The sequence below is a fragment of the Oikopleura dioica genome, chromosome XSR (assembly GCF_907165135.1).
Source record: "Oikopleura dioica chromosome XSR, OKI2018_I68_1.0, whole genome shotgun sequence".
Lineage (NCBI taxonomy): Eukaryota > Metazoa > Chordata > Appendicularia > Copelata > Oikopleuridae > Oikopleura > Oikopleura dioica.
Window position 1 is genome coordinate 10,311,907 of NC_137294.1, and position 27,444 is coordinate 10,339,350.

Genomic DNA, 27,444 nt, shown 5'->3' on the forward strand with positions numbered 1-27,444 from the left:
CTCTCGTAATAACTTCATGATCATCTCTTTCGCCGTCCAAATTTTTCGGCAGTGAGGAAAGAAGACTATCTGACAAACCGGATGACAATTTAAAAATGAAAAGAAGCCAAAGTTATTATTAATTTTAACGATTGCAACCCAAAACGATATGATTCTTCGTTTTGGTCAAGTTGCCCTGACTTGCAGCACCTGGAAGGGTTTGCGTCTTAGCTGAGGTTAGATTTTTGGTCAAAATATTTGTCGAAAGGAAACTTTTGCTAACCACATCGCAGTTGATAATATCCGAGGCCGCCTACCATCGCCAAACCAGCGGTCGCAAAACGTAATCCGCTGCCTATCACGGATCTCGCCCTGCCCCCGACACGATTCATCGTTCTAGCAATCTTCAAAGTGAACGAATTTGAAATAGTTTGAACGGGCGGGAAATCGCGTTTTTAGGACATTCATGAACAGAAATTATTATCTCAAAACAAGGTCTTAGGCAAGAGTCCCTCTTTCTCCAGATATCCTTCAAGATAGTTGAGAATTTGCATTCGATCGGAGTCGCGCTGCTCGTCTCGCCGCATTTGATAAACACTGAAAATGCAGTAACTTGTCACATTTCAGTTTGGAAAGCGCGACAGGCCACGGAGGCGCGCATCCGAAATTCTCAACATGACAACTTACAGCGCTTCAGCCATACCAACAGCAGTTTCACCGCCGGGTCCAAGTGCTAAAATATCAGCCCCATTCTCGACGAGGAATTTCGTCGACTTTAAAGCCCCGTCAGATACGGCATGATGCAATCGTGTGTACCCTTGCCCCGTTCTCATGTTCACGTCGAATTTATCAGCAGCCACAAGTGCATCCTTTATCAAATTAGCTTTGCAATGGATGGAGAGCTCAATCTTTCTCAATCTGTACATAAGTTCGAGTAGAAAATTCCAGTTCCTGAATAAATGTTCTCTTGTTTTAGTGCCATTCCGAGCGCATCAACAGAATCTTCAGCAGTTGCCAACAAGTCGATATCTTTTTGCTCCAAAAGCCACTGTAAAACATCTCGCGAATCGGTCCACGCTGCCAGATGCAAAGGAGTGAGATTGTTAAAGTAGCTAGAGAAGAGTGGATGAGTTTCGCATTTTCGCCCGAATTAGCTAACCTCAAGTTGAGTATGCTACTGGCCTGCTCGCGAGTGAAACAAGTTTGGAATAACAAAACAGGAGACATAAGAAAAATAAAGCTCCAGCCGCGCGGTTTTGACTGGCATGAATTTATTGAAATATCTTCGGATTTACTTTTGTCGCCATTCGCTTGTAACGCTTTTGCAAGATCTACACGGTTGTTGGCCGCAATCCAATGGAAAACAGAGAATCCATCTTAAAGTATTCTTGGATTAAAATCTGGACGTATTTGCTTTAAATTTTGTCTATTTAAATGTTTTAGGCTCTTGGAAGCCGCGGCGCTCCTTGGAAATAAACCGCCATATCAAATTGTATAATTTTTTTGGGGATTTCATAAAAAAATCATAAGCCTGTTAACGCTACGTTTTCAGAAGAAATGCTCGTTTTCATGTTTCTCGAGAGCCAAGAATTCAATTACCTGTATCTGTGATAAAAGAAGATCTAGAGACAAATTTGAAGAGGTCTTCGAAGTCTGCTTCTGCGTTACTCAGCTTTGAAAGGAACTCTTCTTCACTACATCCTGCCCGAGCACTTATGACCAAAAGTTGACAGTAGGACTTATACAAGAAGTAGCCATAGAGAACATAAAGACACAAGGATAACCACAAAAAGACAGGTTTCTGGGAGAGTCGGTCCTTTACAACGATAGAGCCTTTGTCCTGTTTATTTTTAAAATAAGCTAAAACCCGAAAAATCGGAAATAAAAATCAGCGACAATTGTTTTCACATTGATAATAAACGTTCCTGCTCCGGTTATTGCCGTTCTATTAGGGAGGTTTTGCATAAGATGTGTTGGCTGCTGCAGTTGCGCTAGTTTTGTGAGCTTTTCCGCCTCAACTACCTCGGCAAGTTTGCCGCTGGAGAGTCTTTTTGACAAACAGAAACGCGCAACTGCGAGGCGAGCGTGTAAGGCCATTCTGAATTGATCTTCTACTGCACTGAGCTGGAAAAGAATGACAACAAAAAATCGTCGCTTCCATCCTTTGTGATTTCAAAGAGCTGGAAGTTCACGGAAGTCAACTAAGTCGATTATTTTATTTGGAATTGCACTTTAATGAAGCTCGCGCTCTAGGAGACAGTTTGAATATAAATTTGCGTGAGAAGCCACATGATGGTGTTAGTAGAACCTTAGAGCAGCTATCACTGTTTAATCAGGAGGAAAAAGAGGAAATAAACCTAAGACGACTATTTATGAGGAGCGGGTGTATTTGCCCCAGATGTGTAGGATGAAAACCGAAGCGATGAACATCAGCGACATGACCAAAACTGGCACTGGGCCGACCTAAGAATTATCTGTCAATAGGGGTCGATTCACAGTCACTTGCCTTGATTCCGGGGCTGTCTTCAGTGTAGAACTTCCACATGCCGTTGCCCATTTGTCCAGAAGGATTGGTGGTGGTCTTTGCTTTAGTCTGTCCGCTAAAAGAATAAATAAAAAAAGATCATGTTTAGTTTGAATTTACCCAGCTTTTCGCTGTCTGACTTGTGGGCCTCCAGCGGATGGTCGAGCACTAGCTCCAGCTGGGGGTTTACCGACGGTAGTTCCAGAAGCAGGGCCGGGCATTCTCTTTTCTGACAAGTCTGAAAAAGATAAAAACATAAGTCGCGAGTAATTTAAAAGTAAGGAAAGGCTGGAATCTATGTAAAGGCGGCAGTGATAGATTAATCCAGTTTCAGGCAATTTTCCTAACAGTGAATGAAGAAACAATGGTGGTTAAGCTTTTAGTTTTATGTTTTCGCGCGCTTTTGTTGTCGCTGTCGGAAAACGTCGTTTGCCATCGCTGCTTCGTCGTTCTTGTTTTGGGCATTCCGTTTCTGGCCGAGTTTTGTGTTCCTGCAAGAACTGTTAGAATCCCACTGGAATGAGTGTCACTTACTTTGTCCGGACGAATTCGTCGATATTGGGAATTTCTCCACTCCTGAACTTGTCAATCAGGTCGTCAACTCTAACAAACGGCCCATGGAAGCAGACTGGCGGGGGCATCAGTTTCAATGCATTGTGGGCGGCTGAAAATTCATTGTTGGTCACAATTTACCCTAGTGCACCTTACCCTGTGGCATGGGGAATTCGCCGCCGGAAACAGGGTGCGACCCCGGAACTGGAATTCGTCTGGGCTTGAATGGAATCATATGGTTGGTGTCTGGCTTTGCGTATCCAATGTCATCAACGGGAATGTTCGATCCTCCATTTTGATGATGCACGGTTTGATTCATGACCTGATGCGGTGTTTTTGGCGCCTTCTCAGCAGATGGCTGAAAATTTTGATTACTCTCTGATTTACTTCTCTGGAAGTAGCCACTTACAATGAGCTCCGACATCAATGAACCCGCATCCTTATAGCCCATAGAGCGCAGTTCCTCTCTCGTACACGGGAATAGATCCAAGAAACGATACCTAAACAGCTTTGTTACAATCTCCGCTCAAGTGCACAAGCTGACCTGTCTATCAAGAGCGCGGACTCGTTGCGTTTTTCCTTCTGCGTTCCTTCTCCCAACAACAACTCGTCGGTGACCGGCCTTAGAATTCTTTCTAGGCGTCTGTTCTCGACCTAGAGTGAGTGGTATTCAACTAGTTATCTAAAATGAGCTTACCTTGAGAATCGAGGTAAGATCGCCAACATGACATTCGAAATCCAGGTACTTATTCCATACACTCTCCATCTTGTCCGTCTCCTCACTCAAAACTCGCTCGTATAGCACTCTTGAAAAGGGGATCAATGTTAAGGAGCACAATGAGGATTTATACCTTGTATTGTTGTCATCGTTCATGTTCGACATAAAGTCCATGTATTGTCTAACATAGTCGGGCTTGTCCGCGAAGCGCTTCAAGCCAAGCTCGAAGATTTTAAAAGCTGACCAAAGTTTATATAACTCATTGTTATCTGAAGATAACCTAGAGAGACAGGATTTTCTCTCGCTCACGAAACTTCTATTTTAGGATTTGGAATTTATAGATTTAAACTTTTCCTAGATTTTTATCCTTGGCGCAGTAGTACTCCATCCAGGCAGCGGCAATAAATACGTGGTACTTTATTCGGCCATCTTCTCGAGCCAGCCGGAAAATTTGACGCGCGGCTTTGATTCCTTCAGTTCTTCTTGCAAAGCGCATGTATTGAATAAAAGTCAGGGTAGGGTCGAGCTCGTTGATATCCGTGAGTTTCGTGTAAATGGTGCTAACGATTTCAAAGTTTCCTCGGCTTTCTTCGAAGTTCGCGTAAGCGAAATGGATCTTTCCGGGGATTGAAAACATTGACATTAGAAAAAGTAAGTGCAAAACTTAAAAAATCACTCAAATAGGAGGGTAAAGAATGCTAATTTTTGACTGGCACTTATCATGAGTGTTTTCAACCCATAACAGAGGATTCCTTTTCATCAGCTGTCCAGTCGCGCGCTTGTAAAGTTCAGCGGCTTCATCACCCAGACGTTTTCCGGCGTGCATTTCGCCCGCGTCGATGAACTCTTGCGAGGATCTAACCAGGAACTGCGCCGCTTCGTACCACATTTCAGGGTGGTGGCCGAGTACGAGCAAACACTGTTCGTAAGCGAACATCACTCGCCGCGTCTGGAGGTGCTTGTCTTCTATACGAAGATTGTTTCCCTTTTCCCACTCGATATATTTGCGCCACGATTCGACGACCTTGCGTTCGTCGATGCCGCCGGTCGCTGGTTGAGCTGGCGCGCTCTTCATCAAATTCCTCTGGAGCACCTCGAGCTCCTTCGTCGCCCGCCGAGCATTCAGGTACTCTTTGTTTTTGTCGTCAATCATTTTCTTGGCAATCAGGGGATTAATCGACTGCTCGTATGTGTTGTAATCCTTCCACAGATTCTCGATGTTCGACATAGGCCTGAAAGAATTCATCTTATTCATCGGAAAATAAAAGAAATCTACATTCTAAGCAAATGGGCTAAATTCGAACAGAGCAGTTGCTAGATTGCTCCGTTCAAAATCAACCCAAGGACAATGCAGGGCTCTTGATTCCGGGCTGACTTACGTGACGACTCCCCTCTGGAAGATCTTGCGCACATGAGAGATTCTCTGATTCTCGGCAAAGCTGCCTTGCACTTCGATGTTGCGCATGAAGTTGATGTAATCATTCCAGATCGGGTAGCTCTGGAGATCGAGGCCGATCTTATCAATGGCAAAGTCGTACGCTTTCCTCATTTTCTCGCGATAGGTGGGATGTTTATCCTTGGTCTCGCGGATGTACGCCAAGTAAACCTTCCACAGATCAAGATTTAGCACTAAACGCCCGCTTTATGACAATTCACTACGTTCTCTAAACTCCACCGTGGGAAATAAGCAAATCTACTGTACTTTAGTGAGAAGCAATCTCTCTTGTGCGCTGTACCTGAGACGAGACAGCGCTTGAACAGCTTTTCTACATTTTCGTAGTTTCCGTTTTTCATCTCGTGTTCGATGTACTGCTTCCAGAATTTCCCGCAAGTTGGAAATTTCTCCACCATTTTCTCGTAAGTCTTCCTCGCCTTTTGAATTCGCTGATTTTGGGCTTCTCTGAACAGCACATTCCAGGCGTCGTTCTGAATTAATCCATCTTTTAGTTACTATCGTAATTTAATTATCATTATTTTTAATAAAAACGCGAAATATAAAATCTAACGAAATAATCTACTCACATCCCAAGGAGCCCAATTCAGCTTTCTCTCCGCTTTTCGCGCCTTTTCCGTGAGAAAACCATCTTCCGCTTCCATTTTTGGCGGTTTTTGGCGAGCGGTGAGCCAAAACCACTGGCAGTGGAGCTTCTACGGGCCTTTCTCTTTTCGTTTGGAGACCGTTGTCGAAACCAGCTCGAAACTCCCGGACTCGTAAGCAAAGATTCGACGTGGTCGGAGGAAATTCGTAGCCACTTCAGTGCACTCATTGGCGAGGCGCGCTCGGCCTACGCGCTATGCCACGAAACAGAGCCGCTAAAAACGCGCGTTTTTTTCCCCTCTCCTGCCTTTTTTCTCTCCTTCATTCCTTACGTGCTCGTTATGCTCATCCAACCGGCAGAAAAAGTATAAAAAACATTAGAGGATCACTCCATGCTAAGCATTAAAGATAGGACTTGTTTAATTTCGCTTTATAATTTCTCAATTAGGCATCAATTTTTGCATTTTACTAAGTACAGTGGCGTTTGCGGTTGCCTCCCTGTTGGAGCGTCCCTCGTTGCCTCCCTATCCAGACGCTCTTTTTCTAGAAGGGCGCATTAAATCGAACCAGAAATCGTCCCGCGTTGCCTCCCTCTCTAGACGCGTTTGGATAGGGAGGCAACCGCAAACGCCACTGTAAGTATTTCTTAAAATAAAGCAACAAACATTTTTTATAATCGAGAATATTTTATTGAGCTCTTATATCCACAGCAATATTTTTCATTACTCGAATTCATCCCAAGTCTGAGGAACATATTCTTTCGATGGAGTTCCAGATTCGCTATCGTTAGATTTCCGTGGACACTGAATTCGTTTATAAATCAGTCAGAATAATAATTTTTACCGAATCCGGGGTACTTTTTCTTCTTTTTGGGTTTGGCCTTGAGTGAATCCCCAAATTTAGTGATGGTTGGCAGTTTCTCAGCAAACGTTACTTTCTTGGCAGTTTTCTGAGGGCTTCGCTCAAATTCATCCCAAGTCTGAGGTACATACCCTTCTGACGGTGTATCAGATTCGCTGAATTTAAGACGCTTCCAAGCCGTCGATTCCCCTAGGCCAGCAATTTGGAAGGATTGGAACCAGCGGCTAGAGAAGCGCCTCAAAGTCCGTCTCTCGCAGAAACATTCGACGTCCATAATTAGTCTAAAAACAGTCACAATTAGTCTTTGTTGATTTACAGACGTATTTAGATTCAACACGAAAACTAAAACATCTTTTTGTTGTTGATTCAGAATATAAGATGGTCAGTGGTGATGGTTAGCAGTTTCTCAGCAAACATAACTTTTTGAGGGTGCTTGCTTTTCGTGTCTCGAATCGGTCCCGAGTCTCATTTTCCTTCTCTTCATTGGAAGTATCGAGCATCGAAGTCTCAACAATCGAATCGTTGACACGCATGCGGCATGCCTAAACTCATTCAAATACCCAACTGAAGCTCTTTCTAAAAAACCTTTTGATTTTTACTCATCTCTCTTTCATGGATAACTTTCTTGTTCGCTGCTGGACAGAAAATTTGGAAATTCAGAAGTGTCAGAATCCGTTTTTTTTGTGCGAATGCAAATTCAAATCGTTGCCCGCGTGGTGCTAAGGAGGTTCGATTTTTATCTCGACAACAACAATGAAAAGAAAACGGTTATGCTTTTGAACACACAAAGAAATAAAAAAAAACAAGAATCCAGTCAAGAAGATCGCTTGAAATTCTCGTAAAATTTGAGGGCTTGTTTATGAAAATGTCGTAGTTTTGAAGTTATTTTTCGAATTCTCGAAAGTGGTAAGAGCAAAATTCGTTGGCGATTGTGGAGGCTCGTTTCTTTCCAAGAATCTTCTCGATTTGCTGAAAGTCCTCGATCGGCAGCGCTTCCTTGAGTTGCGCTTTGTATGTCTTGCCGATTCCCTTGATGTGAAAATCAAATGTGAAGAATCTCCATTGTCCATTCAGAAAGTCCAGAAATGCTTTCTTTGGATCGCCCTCAATCTTGCGGATGTGTCGGTTGATGCTAAAAGCCATATTTGGATTCTTTGGATGCAATCTCGAGCTGAAACTGAAGGCGAAAAGGTTAGGATCCTGGACTATTCCGTCGGGAATCTTCTCGGCGCTTTCTTTCTTCGACTCTGCAACATCAACAGCGAACGTCTTCTGTTCTTGTTGAAGCTCTCTTGACATTTCTTCTATCTGGACTTGCATTTTCATAATCTTGTCATGTCGTTTCGCGAAGATGTCTCTCGTAACTCTTAGGTGCTGGACGTATCCTTCGACACTTTTGGATTTCTTCGCTGGATTTGTCGTGTCATCGACGTCGATTTTTCGCTTTTTTGATGATTCTGATTGCTGTTGATTCATTTTTATTTTATGAAAAGTTGAACGAAAATTTGCCTTTTTACATAAGTTTTAGATAGATGGCGCTCTTTCTAGCAGATGGTAACAATCTAGGGAAACGTAAGATCTGTGATAAAAGACTCCAAGCCGAGAATACAGATGCCATACTAAATTTTTATGATAACAATCAGGAAATCGAAAAAACCCAAAGAACAAAGATTTAGGATACATGAAGGATTCGCGTTGAAGATAACTTTTAAAGGTTACTGAGGTACTGTTGGAGTTGCTACTTTAACCGATTTCTTTTTCCGACGGATCATGAATAGGCTCACAAAAAAATGAGGAAACAGGAACAACCCAGTTACGTCTCAACCGCGGCGGCGAACTTGATCCGCTCATTCTGCGGTTCATTGGCGATTTTACCGAGCACCACCAACAGAATGGTTACAAGAATCATGTCAGCGCGACCAACAAGAGTGTGGACAGCTTCCGATATGACAGGATACGAAAGAAATAAAAACCCACCGATGCGGGAAACTAATTGCGTGTCGAAGCACTTTTGAGCGGAATCACTAATTGCTTGTAAAAAGGGAATGTTCTGTTATAATAAGCTTAGCCATAAGGAATTTCCTTAATTGATAGTCATTGGAAAAAATGCGCTTCTTTCATGTAATAAAATGGCGAGGAAACGCGCTCAAAAAAAAACTAACTTTTCGTTTAAAAAAACTCATCGTTTGTGTCTTTGATTTCGCAATGTTAGCTTTGGTTAACAGAAACTTATTCCTATGCTTGGTTTATTAGGTCGTAAGAGTACGCTTGAAACTGATGAAGAGTTTCATATTGAAGAAATAATACCTTGGTATCTTTGATAGAAAATTGCAGTAATTTTAAAATTAGCTAGTGTTGAGCCAATTCATTGACACATTAAATTTCTCTGCGACTTTTTGATTTGTGCTTTTTGACGAGCTAAGCAACGAGCTACTCCGGCAATGGTAAGAGTAGCCAAGAAAAGCGAGCTCGTTCCTGAAGTAAAAGTCCTCGAGCATGCTTTGCGTGCTTTTTGAGATTGAGTACAACTCCGTGTCGTTGGAAGATCGGCCCTTGCTCGGAGGGAGACAGTCCAGCTCTTCGTTTTCCATTTTGACGCAATAAAATCCGTCCTCACGTCTGGCAAAATTCGCTTCTTCGAAAAAGCTCTCGACTCCGAGGTACTTCTCCAGTCGCTGGAACAACTTCCAGGGTTGAGTTTTCAACTCTTGCCCGTCGAAAATGAAAGGAGCTTGTTTGTAGATGCCGAACTCGTTTGGACCATTGGTGAAGGAAGTGTTCACTGCCGAGAATCGGCCGATTCCGAACATTTCGAAAACATCCTTGTGCTTTTTGTACTCTTCTTGGCGATCGCGCACCATCGGCAAGTACTTTTCGACCATCGAGTTGAACGTCATGTTTTGGAAAGGATAGGCGCTAGACTCGCTGCCCAGAAACATCCGGTTCACGGCGTGACTCTTCTCGGCCCACGAAGCCATCACGTGCTTAAAGTCCGAGAGTAGCCTTTTCACAGGATCGCAGACGATGAAGATCACTTTCAAGTTCTCAAGCCACGAGTCGATGTAGCTTTGATGGATGAAATTCTCCTCGCTCTGGAAATTCGATTATTGGACTAGCACTTTATTGCAGAATAACTTTCCTGTATAAAGTTGATTATCTTTTTTATTCCCGAGTTGGCTGTTTTGCCAAAGAAATGGATCTTCTTCTGCTGCTCCTGTAATCGATGGATCTTGGCAATATTGTCGACAATGTCATTTTTCTGCTTCCACATCAGCCAAACGTGATTTAAATAACTTTTGACGTCGAAAGTAGGGTTCCCAGTGTCGTGATAAGGCGACTCCATGAAGCCGTGTATCACCTACAGTGGATCATTGAAATAAACAGTCAATCGGAGCATAGAAAACCTGTGGATGGTGACCGAAGAATCTGATCAACGCCTTTGTGCCGCACTTTTTTGCTCCAGTGACAAACACAGTCGGTAGTTGCTCCATCAATTCTTTCTTCAGTGGGTCGATATTGCTTGACGCCTTTCTCTCAAACATAGAGTTTCGTCGCTCATCTTCAATGAACTTGATTGTCATTCGAAGCTCGTTTCTCGATTTGCTGCTGCTCATGACTTGATTGTATTTTTCGTTCTCATCGAAACTGAGTTTTTCTCGCCCAAGAGTTTTTCTGGCAAGATTGAGCATTTCTTCACTCGGTTGAAAAGAGCTAGAACGCCTCTGAACTCCCTCGTCGGAAGAGTCCATTTTTCGATCTTTGTTCAACTCTTCTTGTATTTCTTTCAGATTGAGAGGAATGATTTCTTCTTTTTGAGTCTCTTGAATCTGCGCTGGAAGTATTGCGCTGCTGCTGCTGTTTATAAATAGTACCCATAAAGCAATATTTAAAATAGCGCAAAAAACAAGAATTAGGAATCGCTTTTGCTTGATCATTGTTTTGTTAAAAAGAAAAAGTTTTATATAATTGTTGAATGATAGTTATTAAAGTTTGCAATGGTGGCATGAACGAACGCCGTGAAATTCATACGATGACCTTTTTTCTTTAGCCGATTTATCAAATTCAGGGGCCAATTGGCAATTGTGGATTCTTCGGTTACCATCTTAGCCGGTTTCGTACAGTAGAACCCAACCTGCATACTGTTAAGGTGCGATTCTTTTGGAAGAGCCGTAAATGCAACGCCCACTTATGAAAATCTCGTTTGTTGACTTTGCAAATAAGTTAAAAATTCGCGATTTCAAGAAGTAGAAATAGAAATAGCTGAGAGATTTCAGAAATGCTGTATATTTTGCTAAGTACTGTTGTTGCTCTTCTTCTGTGTCGCCTGGTCGTGCTCTGGGTGAGATATGAGGTGATGCACCCTCTGCGAGAGCATGCTTACCCGCTGAGAAAAGATAAGAACTTCGAAGTCATAAAAGAAGCTGCTGGAAACGGCACTCTGCCAAAAGCTTTCAGGCCGAATTCATTTCCACTTTCTTCATGGAGGAAAAGGTTTTTATAATTTTGAGAAATTCTTGTCTAAATACATTCCCGAAAACCTTTTCAAGTGGAAACGTCATTCTCGCCGATTACGAATTAATCAAAGAAGCGTTTTCGAAAAAAGAACTGTCAAATCGTCTTTACTCGGAGAAATTGGACCAGGACATGGTCAGAAAGCGCAAAAACTACGGCATCAATGAAATGGTCGAGCGAATTCTTGGCCCGGAAGATACTCTCACGAAAAACGGCGCCGGCGCATCGATGGGAATCGGCGATGGTTTCTACGACGAGACGCACAGGAACTTGCGTGTCCACTGGCACGATACGATCAAGCGCCTTGTCGGGCGGAATCAAATCTCCGAGATCATCCAGCACAGTTCCGCCCAGGTCAACCGCTATCTCGAACGCGAAGGGAGCCAGGACGGCATTGACCCACGCGAGATCTTCATGAATGGCACGATGAATGTCGTCACTGGTTTTTCTCTCGGAATTCTGTACGAATTCGACGATCCAGGTAATCAGAGTTCTTTATTCTTTCGAGAACTTGCAATTTAAGATTTCAAAAACTTGGCCAAGTACGTTCGAGTCTTCTTTGAAAATATGCGAAATATGTACGTCAATAAGATCATTGTCGATATTTTTCCTCTATGGCCTCGGGTTATTTTAATTAGTCGACTATAGCGGAACAAAACTATTAGCCCGTATAAAAGATGACGCAAAACTGGCTGTACCAACTGTTCGTGAGAAAACCGCTGGCTGGAATTACAGAAACGGTCCCACGATTCACCGAGTATATTTTAACCAAGGTGAAAGAACACCGAGCAACTCTGGATATTGCTAACCCAAAAGATTTTCTTGGTAATTTTGCATAGAAGTTACAATCAAAAAAATGATCAACTAGACATTTTGCTCATCGCAGCTGAAAAAGACTCGCGCTTGGGGCATTTTACGATCACTTCTTCGATCGTTGCTCTGTATTTGGGAGCAAGTGACACTCTTTCGTAAGTAGCAAAAATGCAAGAATAAGGCACCAAAAATTGTAGGAATCAAATGAGATGGCTTTGTTTTACGCTGGCAGATCACCCGGAAGTGCAGGAAAAGATGTTTGAAGAAATAAAGGCATCGATCGAAAAAGACTCGGAAATCATGAAGGAAAATTGCCCGTTCACCCGCTCCGTGCTTCTGGAAAATATGCGATGGCATCCTGTCGTCGACACATTGCCGCACCGAGCAACCGAAGATATCGAAGTACAGGGCGTCCCAATAAAAAATAAAGCGGTTGTACAAGGTTTTTCTTTTTGCTTTCAGTCAGAATATCAGGTTTTTATTGTTTTCAGCTTCACTGACTGCAGTGATGCACAACCCGGCAAACTTTCCTGAGCCAGAAAAGTTCATCCCTGATCGTTTCATCAAAAACGGAGCCTTTGAAAATGACGTTAAAGTTTGCGGATTCTCGCTAGGACTGAGAAATTGCATCGGCAAGCAACTGGCGATAGAAGAATACTTTATCTTTTCAAGCAACATGGTGAAGTCCTTCAGACTAGAAAGGTACTCTTGAATCAAGGAAAAAACAACGATACATGCTTCAGAACTGCTGGCAAAAACGAGATCGCGAATCACACGGCAATCTTGATGCCGAAAGACGGCAACAAAGTGCGCTTCATCCCTCGCAACAAATAATAAACAAAGTTCAATATTACGATATTCTTTATTTGAGGCAAAGTGAACAGTTGAAGCTAAGTGTTTGTTTGTTGAGAGTAGAGCACGCATTTTTTGGGTTTTTTTTTATGATTTTGTGATTTGAACTTGGTCGCTCCCGCTCAGAATAAATTAGGCGAGATGGCTAGGGTGACCTTAGCCATTGAGTAGGGTCGCGTTTAGATGCGGCAAAATCACCCATCAAGTCTGTTTTTTTGTTTTAATATTTTCGGTGGCCATTTTCACTAATTTTGATCAGTAAAATAATTTGCATATGAATTCGAAAAATAATGAAAGAGTTCATATGCGCTCACCGGATTACCAATACGGAAGAGCTCATTATACAGTGTGTCGAAAAAGATACAAGTTATTTCATTTTTTTCGTAGAATTCGTCTTAGTGGGCGCCTCTGCTGTCGGTAATTTCAGCAGAGGAGCTAAGGAGGTTATGGCGGATGTAACGACTAGAAGACTGAAGCGAAAAATCTAGTTATGCTGCTATATCAATATATATAGAAGGAGGAGAATTTTGCAGTTGAGTGTAGACTTCGGTGGCAGATACAATATAAACAAGGTTGGTACAGTCGCTCACGAACTCGTCAGTCCCTTGAATTGATATTATTAGGGAACAGTCTTTTTAACTAAGAGGTTACCTCGGGTTTAGAGTCGGGCTTTTGACTAAACTCGTCCTGTTGACCCTGTAGCAAGCTTTGATTTTCTGCTGGGTTTAGATCATTTTCCATTATTGTGACATTACCGTCCTTCCTCGACTAAAATATTGGCTTTAGTGTTTGAGAACACAATGGTATTTACCGTGAAAGTTTCGTCAATTGACTGAACACGGCCCGGCTGATTTTGTTGCTCATTTTCCTTCTTTTTCTTCATGTAAATACATCCGATTGCGGCGGTCACAAGCGCGATTCTAAAACACCATCAATACGGTATTACAGGGAGGCAACTTACGTTCCGATGATGAGAAGAATGACGCTAGTTCCAGCGGTGCTGGCGGCATCGACTGGATCACTTTTGGGAGTGCTTTCCATTTTTCTGCAAGCGTTGATCTTGAGCGACTTGATGTGTTTCAACTGAAAAGAAAGTGAGAACTGTTTCGTTACATCTTCGCTTACGATATAGTCGGTTCCCTTGAAATAATTGACAAACTGGTCCTTCGCCTTTGCCGTTTGCGGATTAGACTGATCGACGATGAAATCAACGAGGTGCTGCACTTCATCGGAGGGGCAGTATTCTTCCTGGCAGATGACCTCCGTATGATTCAGCCATGTGATGTAGATCATGCCAGCACTGTCTACTGAAAATAATACAAAATGATGTTTATGGTTGATAGTACCTTTTGTAAAGTTCTGGACTCGAATGAATCCCATATCGTCGTCGCCGTAGGTTTCGCGGATAATCTCCATCGTGCTGTACTTGTCACTGATCATTGGTTTCTGATCTCGTGTCAACTTCAAATTCCTGTTAGCAACTTTATACATTTGAATTCTTATACCAGTTCGATGCTTAGCACATGACTTGGCTTCTTGCAATCATCGACGAAATCAACGACGAATTCGAATTTGATGACTTGGTCTTTGCAGTTCTCAGCGCTAACAGTGAATGAGATATCAGAAGCTTTCTTGTCTTCCAAGCCACTTGCTGATTTCATTTCTACAATAGCATCCCATGTAGCAAAAACTGTCAGTTCCTCGTTGAATGAGTTCCAGTTACTGATTGAAGCATCAACTGCGAAAATAACGATAAGAGCAATTATCCAAGAACGGAATGAACTAACCTTTGTTTGGGATGATTTCAACTTGGTCCAAGAATTCTTTCTCAATGTTCTCCAGTAAATCTTCCTTGGAGAATCTCTCTTCGACGTTTTCTTGGATGTTCAAGGAAACTTTTTTCTGGAGTTTCACTTGGTCCAGAACACAAACCGGTTTGCTCGTAGTCGGTTTCATCGTTGTTTTTTCAGTAGTTGGTGCTTCTGTTGGGGTCTTGCAGGAGACCGAGTCGATTGTTGAAATCTCCCATGCGTCCTTGAAATATTTTGAACGGAAGTAGAGCTCTCCGTTTTCGATGAAGGCGTATTCGCCTTCAAGCTCAGAGCATTTTGAATTCGCGTTGTCGGCATCCGTCATCACAAGGACATTGTCACTGACTTCGATGAGCTCGAACGAACTTGGAACCCCGGCTCGTTTGATTTCCTTGAGAGCAGTGAGTGTCTCGCTGAGTCCCCAGCGGTCGGCGGGTTGCGAGTTGAACTTGAAGTTGAGTGTAAACGCTGGATCGACGCTGTTTTCTTTTGCTTCTGAAAGGTCGAGGACAACTTCAAACTCATCGTTTTCTTGATCCGCCAGGATTATTCGCAAACTGTCCTCTGCAATGTCGTCTAAGTTATTTTGAGGCAGCAGGACCTTTGCTACGTTGTCATCTACGAGGATAAGCTTGTCGTCGAGTGACCCGAGGTCGATAATTTTCATGTCAGCGGATGGAAGGTCAATTTCGTTTACTTTGCCGACTTTGAGGGAAACTTCCTTTTTCAACTTCTTTTTCTTGAGCTGGCAATCGACTGTTCCAACAATTCCACCAACTTCAGCGCTGCGGTCGGAAATGAAGTCATATTCAGCAAGATCAGCGCACAAAGAAGATGGAAGACCAAATGCTACGCCATCTTGGGTAGAGTCAACAAGAGGGAATGGAATTTTTTCCACGAGTTGCTGTCGCTGCTCAAACGATAGCCCGCCATCAAATGTTAAAGACTTCCCAGCAAACGGCTCATAAGCAGCGGGTTCGAGCACGAGGTCGTACTCTGTGTCTCCATTGCTGACCTTGAGCGTCATTTTTCCAGCTGCATTTAATGGGATGAGGAACGAAGCAGTATCTTCATTGACGGCGACGAATTGCGAAGGAACACCATCAATGGCTGATCCAGAGCCAAGAAGAAGCTCGACTGTGAAGGGTTCACCAGCAGTGTAGGTTTGAGTCTGAGTAGCTGGTGCTTTTGGTCGTGGTGGCGGTGCAACCATAGGAACATCGCAAGCGTCTGGAACAGTTAGAGAAAGCGTGAGAATGCTCTGGCCAGATGTAGCTGCGGCTTGGCGGAGGTCTTCCTTTGGCTCGCTCTCGCCAACCATCGACATGCTACTGCCAGTCATGAACGGCCAAATGTCATCGTAGGCGGACAAACACTCGCTTCCTTCACGATACACAAAGTCAACGACAACCGTTCCATCGGCAGCTGTTTCGTCAACGTGCACCACTCGCCAGTGTTCAATATCGGTTGAAGTGTAACCAACAAGCGTGTCAAACAACTCCCTAATCGACTGTTGGAGAATGTCATCATCATCGACGGTGAAGGAGACACGGAGGGCGGACGAGTCCAGCGCATCCTGAGGCATCTTGTCGACCTTGAATCGGAAGCGGTGCATCGCTGGTTCCCAGTTGGCCTCGTTGCCGACGATCCAGAGGAACTGCTGAGTCTTTGGGGTAACTTGATAGGTCCTTGTCGAGACTGGAATGGGGAAGAAGACGAATTCCTAGGAAGAAGTTAACAACAAGAATGTGGCGGATCATCTTACATCGTCATTAATGGACACCCAGTCTTCCTTCCTGAGAGCATATTCGCTCCCCGGCGTGTTTGCATATTCTAGAGCTTCTTGAGGTGATTGAGCTTTCTTTCCTTTGAGTGCTTTTTTCGGATACCGAAAATTCCAAAAATAATGAAGGGCGAAGTTAAGGACTATTTTGAGAGTAAATAATTCGCATTGAAAAGCGCACTAAAATCGGCCGCCCCTTTCCTTTTGAAAATTGGGACGCTAGCAACGTTAAACATTTGAGCACATTCCTTTTCGACAAACAAAATAAACGCAGCCACCACCGCGAAAATTCAAATATGTGATAAACGTTGTTTGAAGTGGAATAGTTCAAAGTTTCGGGCATTGTTGGTAGTAACCTTGTTGAGTTCAAATTTCGTGTTTTCGGAAATAAAAAATGAGCGGGTCTTTGTGTGTTTTCGCGTGTAATTACGCGCTCTACGAAATTTAGGAAAAAATGCGCTTATTCGGCATCCGTTCCGAGGTAGTTGGTGTATGCTGTCTGCGAGTCGTCCTTGACGACGCCATCTGGAATCTGGAACACTTCTAGCTTGCCTTCCTTGCGCGGCCGCAGCATTTTGTAAAAGAAATTGTTCGCCTGTTGCTTGTCGAAGGTGATCGTATCCGCCTAAAGTGGATTAATTAGCTCCTCCTCAAGAGCAGCAGAAAACGACATCACATCAAATAACCATTCAGACACATAAATAAACGATACTCGGACATACTGATCGATACTCAAATTGAGCCGACTGTGAATTCGCCCTAATCGGCCGAATGAAAATAAATTATATATCTGGCGCGTTTACGCAGTAATATTTTAATTAAGCTCTTTGAAGTACGAAAACACAAGTATACTTTTTACAACGGCCTATATAATTACGGGTAGTAAGGAAATGTCAGATTCTACATTTTGCTGCCTTCTACGTCTAGCTAGTAGCGTCGTCTAAAGGCTCTAGTTACTACTGGAAATTTTGCCATTATTCAGGTTTCGGACCTTCCAGCCGAAAATTCGTGGAGATACTTGAGAAGAGCCAGAGCTAAATTGACAATGGAAGCGCCAATTGGCCCCTGATTAGCATTTCTGACAGTGAAAGGTTTAAATTCGGCTGCGAATAGCGGGGGGCTGTCACCAATCTCAAGCCACTCGCCATTGTCCCTCCCCAAAAAACTCTGCTTCAATAAAAATCAAGTGATTCTGTTTCGGAAAGAAGAAAAATTCAAAAAGCTCTTGTATATGACAAGTTGATTTTATAACTTTATATTCAGCGCCATTTCCAAAGAGCGGGAAAATCCGATTCCGAAATTTCTTTTAGCATTTTCTTGTTTTCACGCGATATAATCTGACTAACTTGCGAAAGCGAGAGTCTTTTTAGATTTATCTGGCAGGCGTGAAATGACGGTTACATTTATATGCCGGTGCTGGTGAGCTTGGTTTCGCCGGTGAGCAGGCCTCAAAAGTGGCCTGGAAAGAGTTAGGCTAAGAATAGCGGGCAGGATACTTGATTCCCGGCGTTTCTTTACACACGATGGTCATTTTGTGATTATCCAAGCTCAAAGTGCTCGGCCGACGGAGCTCGCACTTCCCCGTGAGCTCAATCAGACGGCTAATTATTGATTAATCTGCCGCCAAAAATTACCAACAATCAGCCACCTGATTTCCGCCTCGTTTGGCCCCCGCGTTGGCTCCGCGAGTTCATGGGAGCTTAAATTCACAAGCAGCGCGAATTTGACATTTGAAAAATGTTTCAGCCAGAAAGTGGAGATGTGCATTCCAGCTTTTGGACTTATCGTGCTGGCCATGTTCGATACCAAAAAGATAAGTTTTCGCGGTCGGCTGATCTATTTCGGGGCCGCATCTGGCCACCTCGGGTACTCAACTTCAAACAGCAACCAGCACGATAGACTGGGTGAATGGGCTCCTTTCAAAGCGCATTGAAGAAGGACAAGGAGCGGATGACCCTCGGTTCGCCGGGATTTCCCCCTCATCCTCGGTTCGCCGGGAACTTTTGGCCCAAATCCCGGCGAACCGAGGATGAGTATTTCGATGTCTTTTTTTTTTAAGTAACCCTTCAGTAACCCTAACTAACCCTAGCCTATCCCCCTCGGGTGACGTTGTTCTGTCATTTTGCCCAGTGCCCCTAACCCTTACATTTATTAATATAAAGTGAGCGATAATAAGCTCATCCTAGACCCATTTTTTTAATTTTCTAGAACATTTTTCGCCATCCTCGGTTCGCCGGGACTTTTTGGCCCGAATCCCGGCGAACCGAGGATATCCCGGCGAACCGAGGGTATCCGCAAGGAGCTGTTATTACAAACGGGGGAATTCGATTTGCACAGGGATGAAGCCCTCAAAGCTAAAAGCCAAATCCGTCCCGTTCCGCCAATTTCCGATTCCGCCCACAGTAAGCCTCTACACTTGCTCCAGACAAGGGGATTATATAACGTTCCTTCCCAGCCAGGGCAGCCAGGGATCGCTTTCATACCGCGTTATCAGTGGTAATACGGGCCAATTAGCGACCCAGATAAGTGGACTTTAATTGAGGACCAGTATTGAAACGGAATATTGGGCTTTGGGCAGATCCACTCAAGATACGTCAAAATTCAAAGGCATTATTTTTTAGACTGGCGCCTTTGAAAGTTCGTAGCTCCCAATTTCTCATGCTACTTTTCTTGTCTTCACCAGATTTGCCATAATAATGCTCGCATGTTTTGCGTGACTGTCATCGGACAGAGCCACTGTTATCGTGTTTAACTTGTGTTTTGCATGCGATGGGCGTGTTTATACTAGTAACAAAATAACATAATTTAAGCTCGGTTTAACTCATAAAAGCAACAAGCGATGATCAATCACATGCGCCCACAATCACAAATACCCACTGTCTTATCAATCTTTGTATGGCACTTGCGGACCAAGGAAGTCCTTTTATCTTTCCCTCTCCTTAAACTAACGTATTGGAAAAGGAGAGAGTTTATATAGTCAGTGTTTGGACTTTGCGAAAGCCAATTTTTTCGTGGCCACAGGGTTTGGCCCTGTTCTGCACTGGATAAGTGTAAGCGGATTGTTACGCTTCTACACCGCCTAATGTTTCATCAAGAATTGTGACTCGACTTGCGACTTGTTTAAAAAGCCGACTTTGATAAGTCAAATCTATCTTGTTTTCCCCGAGACTTTGCTTTGACTTCAATTTCCGGAGCGGGTTAACAACCCGCGAAGTGGCTCGGCAAGAAGCCTAGATCTCGCTAGCCCGACCTATCGATCGATCGCCTCTTTCTTTTCTTTCCGACTTTTTAGATTTTATTTTCAAAGCCATTAAAGCTTCTCTGGCGACTAAGGGACTATTTTCTTAGTTTTTTAAGAAAGTTGACTTTCCAACGAAAATGTTCGTCTTTTGCCATTTTGACGTTGTGAATCGATTTGGGAAGATTTGAAAATCCCGGAAATAAGACGTTGAAATACGGTTCGTTGAAATTAGCTAACAATGGAACCAAGTAGGCTTGAGCGTTTTTTTTCTTTATATGCTCGATTCAAAAAGGCGCTCAAAACTGTATTGATAATTTAGTTTACAGTCGGTCTACGTTGGTCTACCGCTTTCAGCGAGAGTTGTTATGTTCAATGACCGATTGAAATTGGATTAGATGGGCCATTATCGCCAACTGAAGCGAATTAGCTGACTACGTATCCGCCTTAGCGACCAAGTGACTCGTTGGCGATGTGGATTTCTACCGAGTTGAAGCACTCTTGGAATGCCGCAGTGATTGTACAGGGGCATTTGACAGAATTCTTGTCAGAAGTGTTCGTTTAAACACTTTGAAGGAAGGCGCCGAGCGTCTTATCGAGAAATTTCTTACTCTGGGAAACGCGAAATTCGGCAGCATCAAAAATTGCCCCCTTCATCTGCCCAATTTGATAAGAATGAGCCAGGAATGCACAGCGAGGCAATATCTGAAACACGCAGATGTGCACTGTGCAAACTTTTCGCGAATTCCGATAGTTATAAATTGCACCCTGCCAAAATAAATGCAACTTGTGGGCATAGCAATAAACGGAAACAATTTTAGTCCCGCAACGGCCAAAGCAGCTACAAAATAAACATCACGAACATGGATCTTTCAAAAACCTTTTTTCGTGATCATAATTACTGCTGAAAGGGATTAGTCGCGAATATTTCGAAGAAGGTTGCTTTTGTCGCGAACAATTCCTCCAGTCATGAAGCACGTGGAAAGCGACAATTATAGCGCTGGAATGCGGCGAGTAGCGGTGCTGCCTGTGATCATGTTTATTTTTGGTAAAAAAAAGTAGTAATGGGCGGCGAGTAGTATAAATTAGCGAGGACTGCGAATCAATACCGAAGTCCAAGATCGATCTGTCCTTTGTGCTCAGATCGATGAGGGATCAGCCCTTTTTTGAAAAGAAGAAAAATAAAATAAAAATCGTAAGCGGCGGCAAAATGGAATTAATACAGCTGAGTACGAGTGTTTCGCCTATTTGATGACAAAGGGACCAATTTATGGATAAATATTTGCCCCGGATGGGACGGTATTTTGTGTTCGATTGTTCGGACACGCTGGCCTTTCTCGGGGACACGGTGCTTTTCTCAAATATCTCCAGAATGAATGAAATTCCACTTGGCAAATAGAAAAAAATATTATGCTCTAACTAGCACTTACCTTGGCATCGGCAACGCCGAGCAGTGTACTGAGAATTCCCACTAGAATCTTCATCGCGTTATTCTTTTTTCGTCAAGAATCTCTAGGAAGTCCCAGCGCCGGGAAAAAGGAAGTCCTCAGCGTTCCCGGGGACGAACGAACGGGGGAGGATGATTTCTCTTGCGGGTAGTAAAGGATAGGGACGGGCAGTGACGTGAAAATCTCGGTGAGATTCGGAGCGATCGGGCTCTCTATCGCGGGAAGGCTTCCACCCTTGCCGCTGGCGACAAATTAGCGACGCCTGACCAGTCAGTATCACAAAGAGCTTCCAACAACTGACACTGTCGGCAGGTCTCTCTCTTTCCTCGCAGTTGACCCTGTTTCCAAATTCGTCTTTTTCGGAAAATAAAAAAAAAGATACGGAGTGGTGCACACACACCAAAAACGCGAGCTTCGGGAAAGCTCCGCAGCCAGATGCGCGAGCGCCCCCTCCCAACATTTCACTCGCTCCGGGCATTTTTTTTCTTCTTTCTTTCTTCACGAGCTTGGGAAAGAAGAATGGCCGCGCATTCTCTTCGGCCGTGCACGTAGTTGGTAACAAGCGATGGTAATTATCCTCCCGTTTGTTGATTGAAAGAGTTAAATGAGCAACAACAGATTAACAAGCCTGTTTACATCAGGATAAACAACTTCGCAACGAATTCACACATCTAAGGCTGCATTTTGTTTAGCCAAAGTCTCCGCCGACATTCCATTTGCCCTCGTTTATAAACGTGGAGTGAGCATTCATTTGCATTTGAAAGCCGAAAGTTTAGATAAGCCCAGTTTCGCATTGCCAAGAACTTAAGGCCCCACTGAATACAAAAGCGCGCAGCTGTAAAACTTTTGAATATCCAGTTGTGAAAGAATAGCGACTTTATTTATTTGCGCGAATTATTGAAAAATGGCAGAAATTCGGACCTTGAATTTGTTTGCGAAGAGGATATCAAATTTTGTTTGTACAAGAGTGGAATCGAACTGAATGTGTCCTGCGTATAAATTAGCTCATCACGATTACGGGTACTTAGTGGAGTAGTATTCGAGGGTGAGCTGCCAGGCCGTGACAGAGTAACGTCAGAGGGGTGCACGAAACATGAGAGATGATGATCGAGGCGCTTATATGCTGCTACCAGGGGTCGCAATCGATAATTCCGCCGCGTATATTCATACATACACTACAGTAGTACGCACTACCTTCTGAGCCCGTCTCGCTCGTCTGTTCCAAGGAAGGAAAAGTTAATTCCCGCCACCACAAGCGCGTCAACAAGGCAAACACATATTATACAAAATTGAATAGCAAATGTTGGCAAGAATCGCGTGTATATTTAGTTGCTCAAACTCGCATTGACAGTAAAGCCCCGGTCTACGAAATCCAGAACAAACGTGAGAAGGCGCATTCAAAAAATTGACTAGATTTAAAATTTGGAATTTCAAAGCAATTCTTGGCTCGGGGATATTTTCGATAATTCGCGGTGATTATGCACTTAGACGCTAATTTGTAATAGATTAAAATCAGGCTGGACAATGGGCAGTGCATTGAATGCGGAATTGACTAATTCCAATACCAGACACTTTTTCGACAAGGAAAACATGAAAATGGACAAAGGCAATAATTTTTTGAAAATTGTAATGTTGATTCACCTGCGGGTCCAAGCCTTGTTGGCGCGTGCCTTTTCAAACTCATATTGTTTTATAAAAAAAACGCGAGGACTATCGAACTCGAATATTACTGTAGTGGTGACTAGTCTAATCAGAAGAAATAAAAGTGATAGAAAGCGGCCAGAGGCCAGGTGGAGGCACCATCTGCTGCTTCGTAAATGTTCACTGAAAATGCCGATAGACGACGGATATGATCCATCTTCGCATGTCGCGTTTATGGGCCCTGCTCTTGCTGCTCAATAATGTACAGGATTCGACTACTGGAAGTAAGCTGAGCAACCAGTAACCAGCTGTTGGCCTCCGGCCAGTGGATAATTCTCTTGGGGTGGTGCAACAACTGTAACTTCAAAGAGAAGAAATAAGATGCTTGAATCAAGAGCATCCCCATCACAATATATTGAGAGCTCAATGAATATTTTAATTTCAAACAAGAGGATCATGATTTTCAAGCTGCAAAAATGCCAGCTGTTTTCGCATTTTTGGCGCAGCATTCGAAAACTACCGTAAAGCAGTTTGCGCGCGTGTTTTTGTTCAAGAGCGCTTTGTGTAAATTGGATGGATTACAGCAGTAGATCTTCTTTTATATGTTCATTTATAGTGCAAAAACCAACACGCGAACGAGAGCGCTGACATTTCTCCGGAAAGCACAAAGCAATATCAATTTCGGGATTGACTAGAATTCATTTCTGCTTGCTCGAGAAAGAAAAACATCGCCGGCTAAACTCTAGCCACGGTGTCCAATTTTCGGTGAAATACGATAATGCAACTTGCACGGAGATTTACTGCGCCATTAATTTTTCCTTGATGACAATTGAGGGAGTTTCAAACGAGACGACTCAGGGGAGGAATAAATTCAACTCATGACTGCAAGTCGGTGAAACTGCTGACTCAACGGCTATTTGCATAGAAATGCTCGTAAAGTGATTAAAGCACTCTCTTTTAAGAGAAAAGCACTTGGAAATCGAATCAACAGGTAGCCAAGATGCAGCTGGAGAAAATGTCAAAAACATTCGCACCGAGAGATTTTAAGTTCTTTTGAAACTTCGTTTATTCGAACTTGAGAGTGAACTTTTGTGAACTGAGAAAAAATCATGAAGTGACAGAAAAAATAGTGATAAAATAGGTCCTTAGAGGACATGGCTCGGCGTTCGTGAGAGAGAAATTCTCCTTTTCTCTATTTTTCTTTTGCTCTTTAGCTTACTTTCTTGTGCACTCATCGTTGTCTCCAATAACCACTTGAAGCCTTCGTAAATTCCTAATCCTTTTGTCCCGACTGAAGGCTGCACGCGCCAATCAACTGCTTCCAGCTGATCAAGGCCTAGGATTGCCGGTATTTTCTTTGGTGACACTGCATTCTTTGCATCCTGAGCCGCAAGGTAATAAGCATAATTTATCTTCAGCTAACCTGCTTGTTTGCGAAAACCAAGAGCACGGAGCACTCTCGCATTTCTCTCGACGTAATGATTTCGCAAAATTCTCGTCTTGCCAGATTGAGCCGGCCATGATCCGAAGAATCGACGACGTAAATCAGCCCTCTTGAGCCAAGAAAGTAGTGTCGCCAAAGCGGTCGGATGCTCTCCTCCTCCGATGTCCCAAATGTTGAGCGAGAACTTTGTTTCCGAATGGAAGACTTCTTCAACGTTAAAGCCAACAGTTGGGATAGTGGTGACGGCTGATTCCGTCATCATTCTGTACAAAAGCGTCGTCTTCCCGGCAGAGTCGAGCCCGAGCATTAGAATTCTTGCGCGGCGCTTCTTTTTCTTCTTCTTTCTCGATTGTCCGAGACCCATCTATGAACGATGCAACTGTGACTGGCTGTGTAGAAAAATGATTTGTCAATTTAGTGAAATTCTAGTTTAGTTTCTGTTGGCAGTAAATTGAGTCTCAGACGGAGAAAAATACAAGACCGAGAGAGAAAAAAGAGAATATTTAGGCGGAAGCTCATTTTCTCGGAATTCAGTGGCGCGTTTGGAAAAATAGAATTTGCGAAAGTATTTTCACTAGTTTTGATAAATAGTACTTACTTGAATTTGGCATAAAAGAAGAAACAACGAAAAAACTTTGAAAAGAAATGAACTTAAAAGAAAGCAAAAGAACTGATGATTTTCGTTTCTACTGAAGCAGTCGAGTACTGTAAATAAGTTGGTACATGTAGCTAGTGTGTTTGATCGGAAAGAATTAAGAGTTTTCAAGGGAGATCCAGTTCACGTCGAACTCTACGGAACTTTCTTCGGAAAACCGGTTCCATTTGCGAGAGCGTCGGTTGAAGAGGGGAGGCAGGGACGATATTGTAAGCTGAAGCTTTCCCTCTTCCGAGACGGGCTTTTGAAGAGTGGCTGGCAGACTTGGGTGAACTTGCTTCGCTGCTTGGCTTCTTTACTTCCATCCTCCATGCTCTTAAAATAGTAAATCTGGTTTATCAATTTTATTTGGCTTGAAAATTCTTCCTTGATTTGAGTGCTGCACTCACCCGCAACATAAGGTTTATGCTTTCCTTGTCGACGCGTGGGATCTGGTGAAGAATTTTGATAAAGATGTCTTTCTGCGTTTTGAAAATAGTGAAGCCAATGCGGGTGAGGGGTGAAATGCATTCGGAATGTTCGCCATGGATTGAAAACGCCCGCAGGATTGTGATGAGGCACTCTGCGCGCAGCTCGGTAGAGAAGTTTTGCTCACGCTCTAGCGAAGGCATCAGACTCTGCAAAACGGAACAGCTAAAAGTAGGCTTTATGTAACGAATTTGTGAAAAGAACTCAAGTTACCTCTTTTGCATAGTTTTAGCACAAAGCCAACCTAGCGGAGTACAGACACCTTCTAGTAATACTTTGAGATTGGTTTTGATCATTTGCTCGGCGACGGTGGTTGGCTTGTGGTCACTCTGTTGGCTTCGTAAAACGGCGACTAGGAATTCGCTGTAATCCTTGGTCAGCGTTTGCGTTCGAAAGTAGTGCAGCATTTCTTCTTTTTCATTGTCGAAATCAGCCTAGATAATGTGTCATATACACAGAGCAATTTTCAGAGTGCTTACTTCTTCTATCTTCTGCCAGTTCTTAATTAACTGGGTCACACAACAGCTCATAACGTCGGAAATGGTTTGAACGCCAAGGTCAATGTTCGATAGGGGGCAGTGCTGGACAAACGGGACAAGAAGCTGGCGGATAACAAGACGTTGCCTGGTACACGGCAGTTGAGATAGATTATTTACGCTAAGGCGCTCATAGAGCTTTCGAGAGGGTTTTTTTGAACAACCTACTCCTAAAGAATATTAGGAATTATTCGATTTATTTTTTTTAAACCCGCGCCTGAGGCATGTGGTAGAGGTCGGGCCAGATTTTGGCTCCATTGGCGATTACTAATTGGATTTGCTGCTGTGCATTTTCGAGCACGCTTCTTAACCGAGTGTTGGGATCTTTTTTGTCTGCTTCGGGCATGTCGGAATCTATTTGGTTAACCTAAAAACGGGATGAAATCAACGATGATTGCGCGAAGTGCAAATTACTTGAGCCCAGTCAATTGCTTCAGTATCCAATGCTTCCTTCGCAGCAGCCGAAATCGAAGGTTCAGAGTAGAGAGATTGAAAGTAGTGGTAGACAGAGAGAACTTTTATTAGACATGGAGCGCCGACGGAGAGTGCTTGGCGGACAGCTTCGTTTCCTGAATTGCCGGATCCGGCTTTGCACCTCCGTAACACAACGAGCAATAAGGCGACTGCAGATGTGATCGAAGCTCTAAGTAACATTGCATGTCTTTTCTTTGATGCTAGATTAGCCCAAACCTATTTGAAGTGAAGACGTGATCGTCACTTAAGATTTCCTCTGGAGTTTTGAGATGTAGTCCCATCGATTCAGCGAATTGTTTTGAGCTTGTTATTTCTTCTATTTTCGGAGTGCATTGGTCGAACATTGAGGAAACTGCAGAGAGAAGCTCGGTAAGAAGCATCGGTAATAAATGCTGGCGCTTTGGCAGCCAGCAGAGGATGACAAGAACTTCAAAGAGCAGCACGCGCGGACCTACGTGAAGCTTTGATGCTTGCCACTTGGCGGCTGTGTTGTGGATCATTTCGAAGAGTGGCTCCATAATATCCGCGTTGCTGCTTGTCAGATGAACAAGGGCAGAAGCAGATTGCCTGCGCAACTTCGCAGACAAGTTATCCTCGCCACTGATGCTTTCGCAAGTTGAAAGAAGTGTTTCCACGCATGCTACAGTCACGCTTCCTTCAAGAAGATAGAGCAGTTCCATGAATCCGCGGAGAAGCTCGATTTTGAACTTGAGATCATCATTCGATTTCGGTTGGAACTTGAGTATCTCTGCAAGGACCTCGGGCAAATTAGTCGCAGTAAGTTTGGTTTCTTATTTAATCTTTGATCTGATGTGTTGAATAATTTTTATAAAAGTGGGGGAAACAAAAAGAATCGAAACCTATCTAACGTCCATTTCTTTTGCCTTGAGGGCGGCAGAAATAACTGGTATCGAGCCAGTAATGAGGCTGGAGGAGACTCTCCTCGTTCCACTATCAGGTTCGTAAATTGCTCGTCTGACCATTTGTGACATAATGCATCCAACATCTTGTGGAACTATTCTTGCCAAAGCTGCGAACGATGAAAAATTTATAAAGTTCAATATATGCATGAATTTTTTCTAAAGAAGTGAGTGAAT

At 43.4% G+C, this 27,444-nt stretch overlaps 9 protein-coding genes and 2 long non-coding RNA genes across 12 annotated transcripts; 2 read left to right on the plus strand and 9 right to left on the minus strand.

Annotated features, from left to right (window-relative positions):
- Nucleotides 1–415: 415 nt before the first annotated feature.
- On the minus strand, nucleotides 416–1,808 carry LOC145706727 (uncharacterized). Its single transcript, XM_081784162.1, has 5 exons — nucleotides 1,579–1,808; nucleotides 1,139–1,355; nucleotides 931–1,091; nucleotides 667–862; nucleotides 416–576 (listed from the first exon to the last, which is right to left on the minus strand). The coding sequence occupies exons 2-5, from the start codon at nucleotides 1,204–1,206 to the stop codon at nucleotides 465–467; spliced, it is 537 nt and encodes a 178-aa protein (XP_081640288.1). The 5' UTR covers nucleotides 1,207–1,355; nucleotides 1,579–1,808; the 3' UTR covers nucleotides 416–464.
- Nucleotides 1,809–2,176: 368 nt separating this feature from the next.
- LOC145706729 (protein transport protein Sec61 subunit beta-like) lies at nucleotides 2,177–2,770 on the minus strand. The gene is made up of 3 exons (XM_081784164.1): nucleotides 2,624–2,770; nucleotides 2,486–2,579; nucleotides 2,177–2,442 (listed from the first exon to the last, which is right to left on the minus strand). The coding sequence occupies exons 1-3, from the start codon at nucleotides 2,758–2,760 to the stop codon at nucleotides 2,350–2,352; spliced, it is 324 nt and encodes a 107-aa protein (XP_081640290.1). The 5' UTR covers nucleotides 2,761–2,770; the 3' UTR covers nucleotides 2,177–2,349.
- Nucleotides 2,771–6,008, minus strand: LOC145706731 (cleavage stimulation factor subunit 3-like). Its single transcript, XM_081784165.1, has 11 exons — nucleotides 5,796–6,008; nucleotides 5,510–5,699; nucleotides 5,153–5,402; nucleotides 4,510–5,005; nucleotides 4,128–4,389; nucleotides 3,907–4,012; nucleotides 3,753–3,861; nucleotides 3,600–3,709; nucleotides 3,212–3,555; nucleotides 3,038–3,167; nucleotides 2,771–2,994 (listed from the first exon to the last, which is right to left on the minus strand). Exons 1-11 carry the CDS (start codon nucleotides 5,868–5,870, stop codon nucleotides 2,889–2,891), a joined length of 2,178 nt encoding a protein of 725 aa, XP_081640291.1. The 5' UTR covers nucleotides 5,871–6,008; the 3' UTR covers nucleotides 2,771–2,888.
- Nucleotides 6,009–6,085: 77 nt separating this feature from the next.
- On the plus strand, nucleotides 6,086–7,014 carry LOC145706732 (uncharacterized). Of its 2 annotated transcripts, none has more exons than XR_014134705.1 (3): nucleotides 6,086–6,176; nucleotides 6,715–6,795; nucleotides 6,839–7,014. It is a non-coding gene; the product is annotated as an uncharacterized LOC145706732 (long non-coding RNA). The 2 variants fall into 2 exon arrangements; XR_014134704.1 differs by lacking the exon at nucleotides 6,086–6,176 and adding an exon at nucleotides 6,314–6,446.
- Nucleotides 6,984–8,302, minus strand: LOC145706726 (uncharacterized). The gene is made up of 2 exons (XM_081784161.1): nucleotides 7,258–8,302; nucleotides 6,984–7,214 (listed from the first exon to the last, which is right to left on the minus strand). The coding sequence occupies exon 1, from the start codon at nucleotides 8,146–8,148 to the stop codon at nucleotides 7,555–7,557; it is 594 nt and encodes a 197-aa protein (XP_081640287.1). The 5' UTR covers nucleotides 8,149–8,302; the 3' UTR covers nucleotides 6,984–7,214; nucleotides 7,258–7,554.
- Nucleotides 8,303–9,017: 715 nt separating this feature from the next.
- On the minus strand, nucleotides 9,018–10,620 carry LOC145709268 (uncharacterized). Its single transcript, XM_081786946.1, has 3 exons — nucleotides 10,077–10,620; nucleotides 9,800–10,030; nucleotides 9,018–9,764 (listed from the first exon to the last, which is right to left on the minus strand). The coding sequence occupies exons 1-3, from the start codon at nucleotides 10,605–10,607 to the stop codon at nucleotides 9,018–9,020; spliced, it is 1,509 nt and encodes a 502-aa protein (XP_081643072.1). The 5' UTR covers nucleotides 10,608–10,620.
- A 603-nt stretch (nucleotides 10,621–11,223) lies between these two features.
- Nucleotides 11,224–12,844, plus strand: LOC145707752 (cytochrome P450 2C20-like). Its single transcript, XM_081785323.1, has 6 exons — nucleotides 11,224–11,665; nucleotides 11,708–12,009; nucleotides 12,053–12,152; nucleotides 12,195–12,439; nucleotides 12,489–12,699; nucleotides 12,741–12,844. Exons 2-6 carry the CDS (start codon nucleotides 11,862–11,864, stop codon nucleotides 12,829–12,831), a joined length of 795 nt encoding a protein of 264 aa, XP_081641449.1. The 5' UTR covers nucleotides 11,224–11,665; nucleotides 11,708–11,861; the 3' UTR covers nucleotides 12,832–12,844.
- Nucleotides 12,845–12,860: 16 nt separating this feature from the next.
- Nucleotides 12,861–16,534, minus strand: LOC145707753 (uncharacterized). The gene is made up of 9 exons (XM_081785324.1): nucleotides 16,426–16,534; nucleotides 14,637–16,383; nucleotides 14,355–14,587; nucleotides 14,196–14,310; nucleotides 13,975–14,156; nucleotides 13,811–13,932; nucleotides 13,661–13,769; nucleotides 13,501–13,617; nucleotides 12,861–13,453 (listed from the first exon to the last, which is right to left on the minus strand). The coding sequence occupies exons 2-9, from the start codon at nucleotides 16,273–16,275 to the stop codon at nucleotides 13,436–13,438; spliced, it is 2,535 nt and encodes an 844-aa protein (XP_081641450.1). The 5' UTR covers nucleotides 16,276–16,383; nucleotides 16,426–16,534; the 3' UTR covers nucleotides 12,861–13,435.
- A 296-nt stretch (nucleotides 16,535–16,830) lies between these two features.
- On the minus strand, nucleotides 16,831–21,499 carry LOC145708282 (uncharacterized). The gene is made up of 2 exons (XR_014134817.1): nucleotides 21,112–21,499; nucleotides 16,831–17,068 (listed from the first exon to the last, which is right to left on the minus strand). It is a non-coding gene; the product is annotated as an uncharacterized LOC145708282 (long non-coding RNA).
- A 2,329-nt stretch (nucleotides 21,500–23,828) lies between these two features.
- LOC145707341 (ADP-ribosylation factor 6-like) lies at nucleotides 23,829–24,596 on the minus strand. Its single transcript, XM_081784858.1, is given in 3 exon segments — nucleotides 23,829–24,152; nucleotides 24,194–24,368; nucleotides 24,370–24,596. Coding segments are annotated over 3 exon segments (621 nt in total). The 5' UTR covers nucleotides 24,579–24,596; the 3' UTR covers nucleotides 23,829–23,915.
- A 12-nt stretch (nucleotides 24,597–24,608) lies between these two features.
- On the minus strand, nucleotides 24,609–27,373 carry LOC145707340 (uncharacterized). Its single transcript, XM_081784857.1, has 8 exons — nucleotides 27,212–27,373; nucleotides 26,564–27,124; nucleotides 26,288–26,516; nucleotides 26,091–26,240; nucleotides 25,817–26,011; nucleotides 25,551–25,771; nucleotides 25,259–25,502; nucleotides 24,609–25,184 (listed from the first exon to the last, which is right to left on the minus strand). The coding sequence occupies exons 1-8, from the start codon at nucleotides 27,337–27,339 to the stop codon at nucleotides 25,005–25,007; spliced, it is 1,908 nt and encodes a 635-aa protein (XP_081640983.1). The 5' UTR covers nucleotides 27,340–27,373; the 3' UTR covers nucleotides 24,609–25,004.
- Nucleotides 27,374–27,444: the final 71 nt, after the last annotated feature.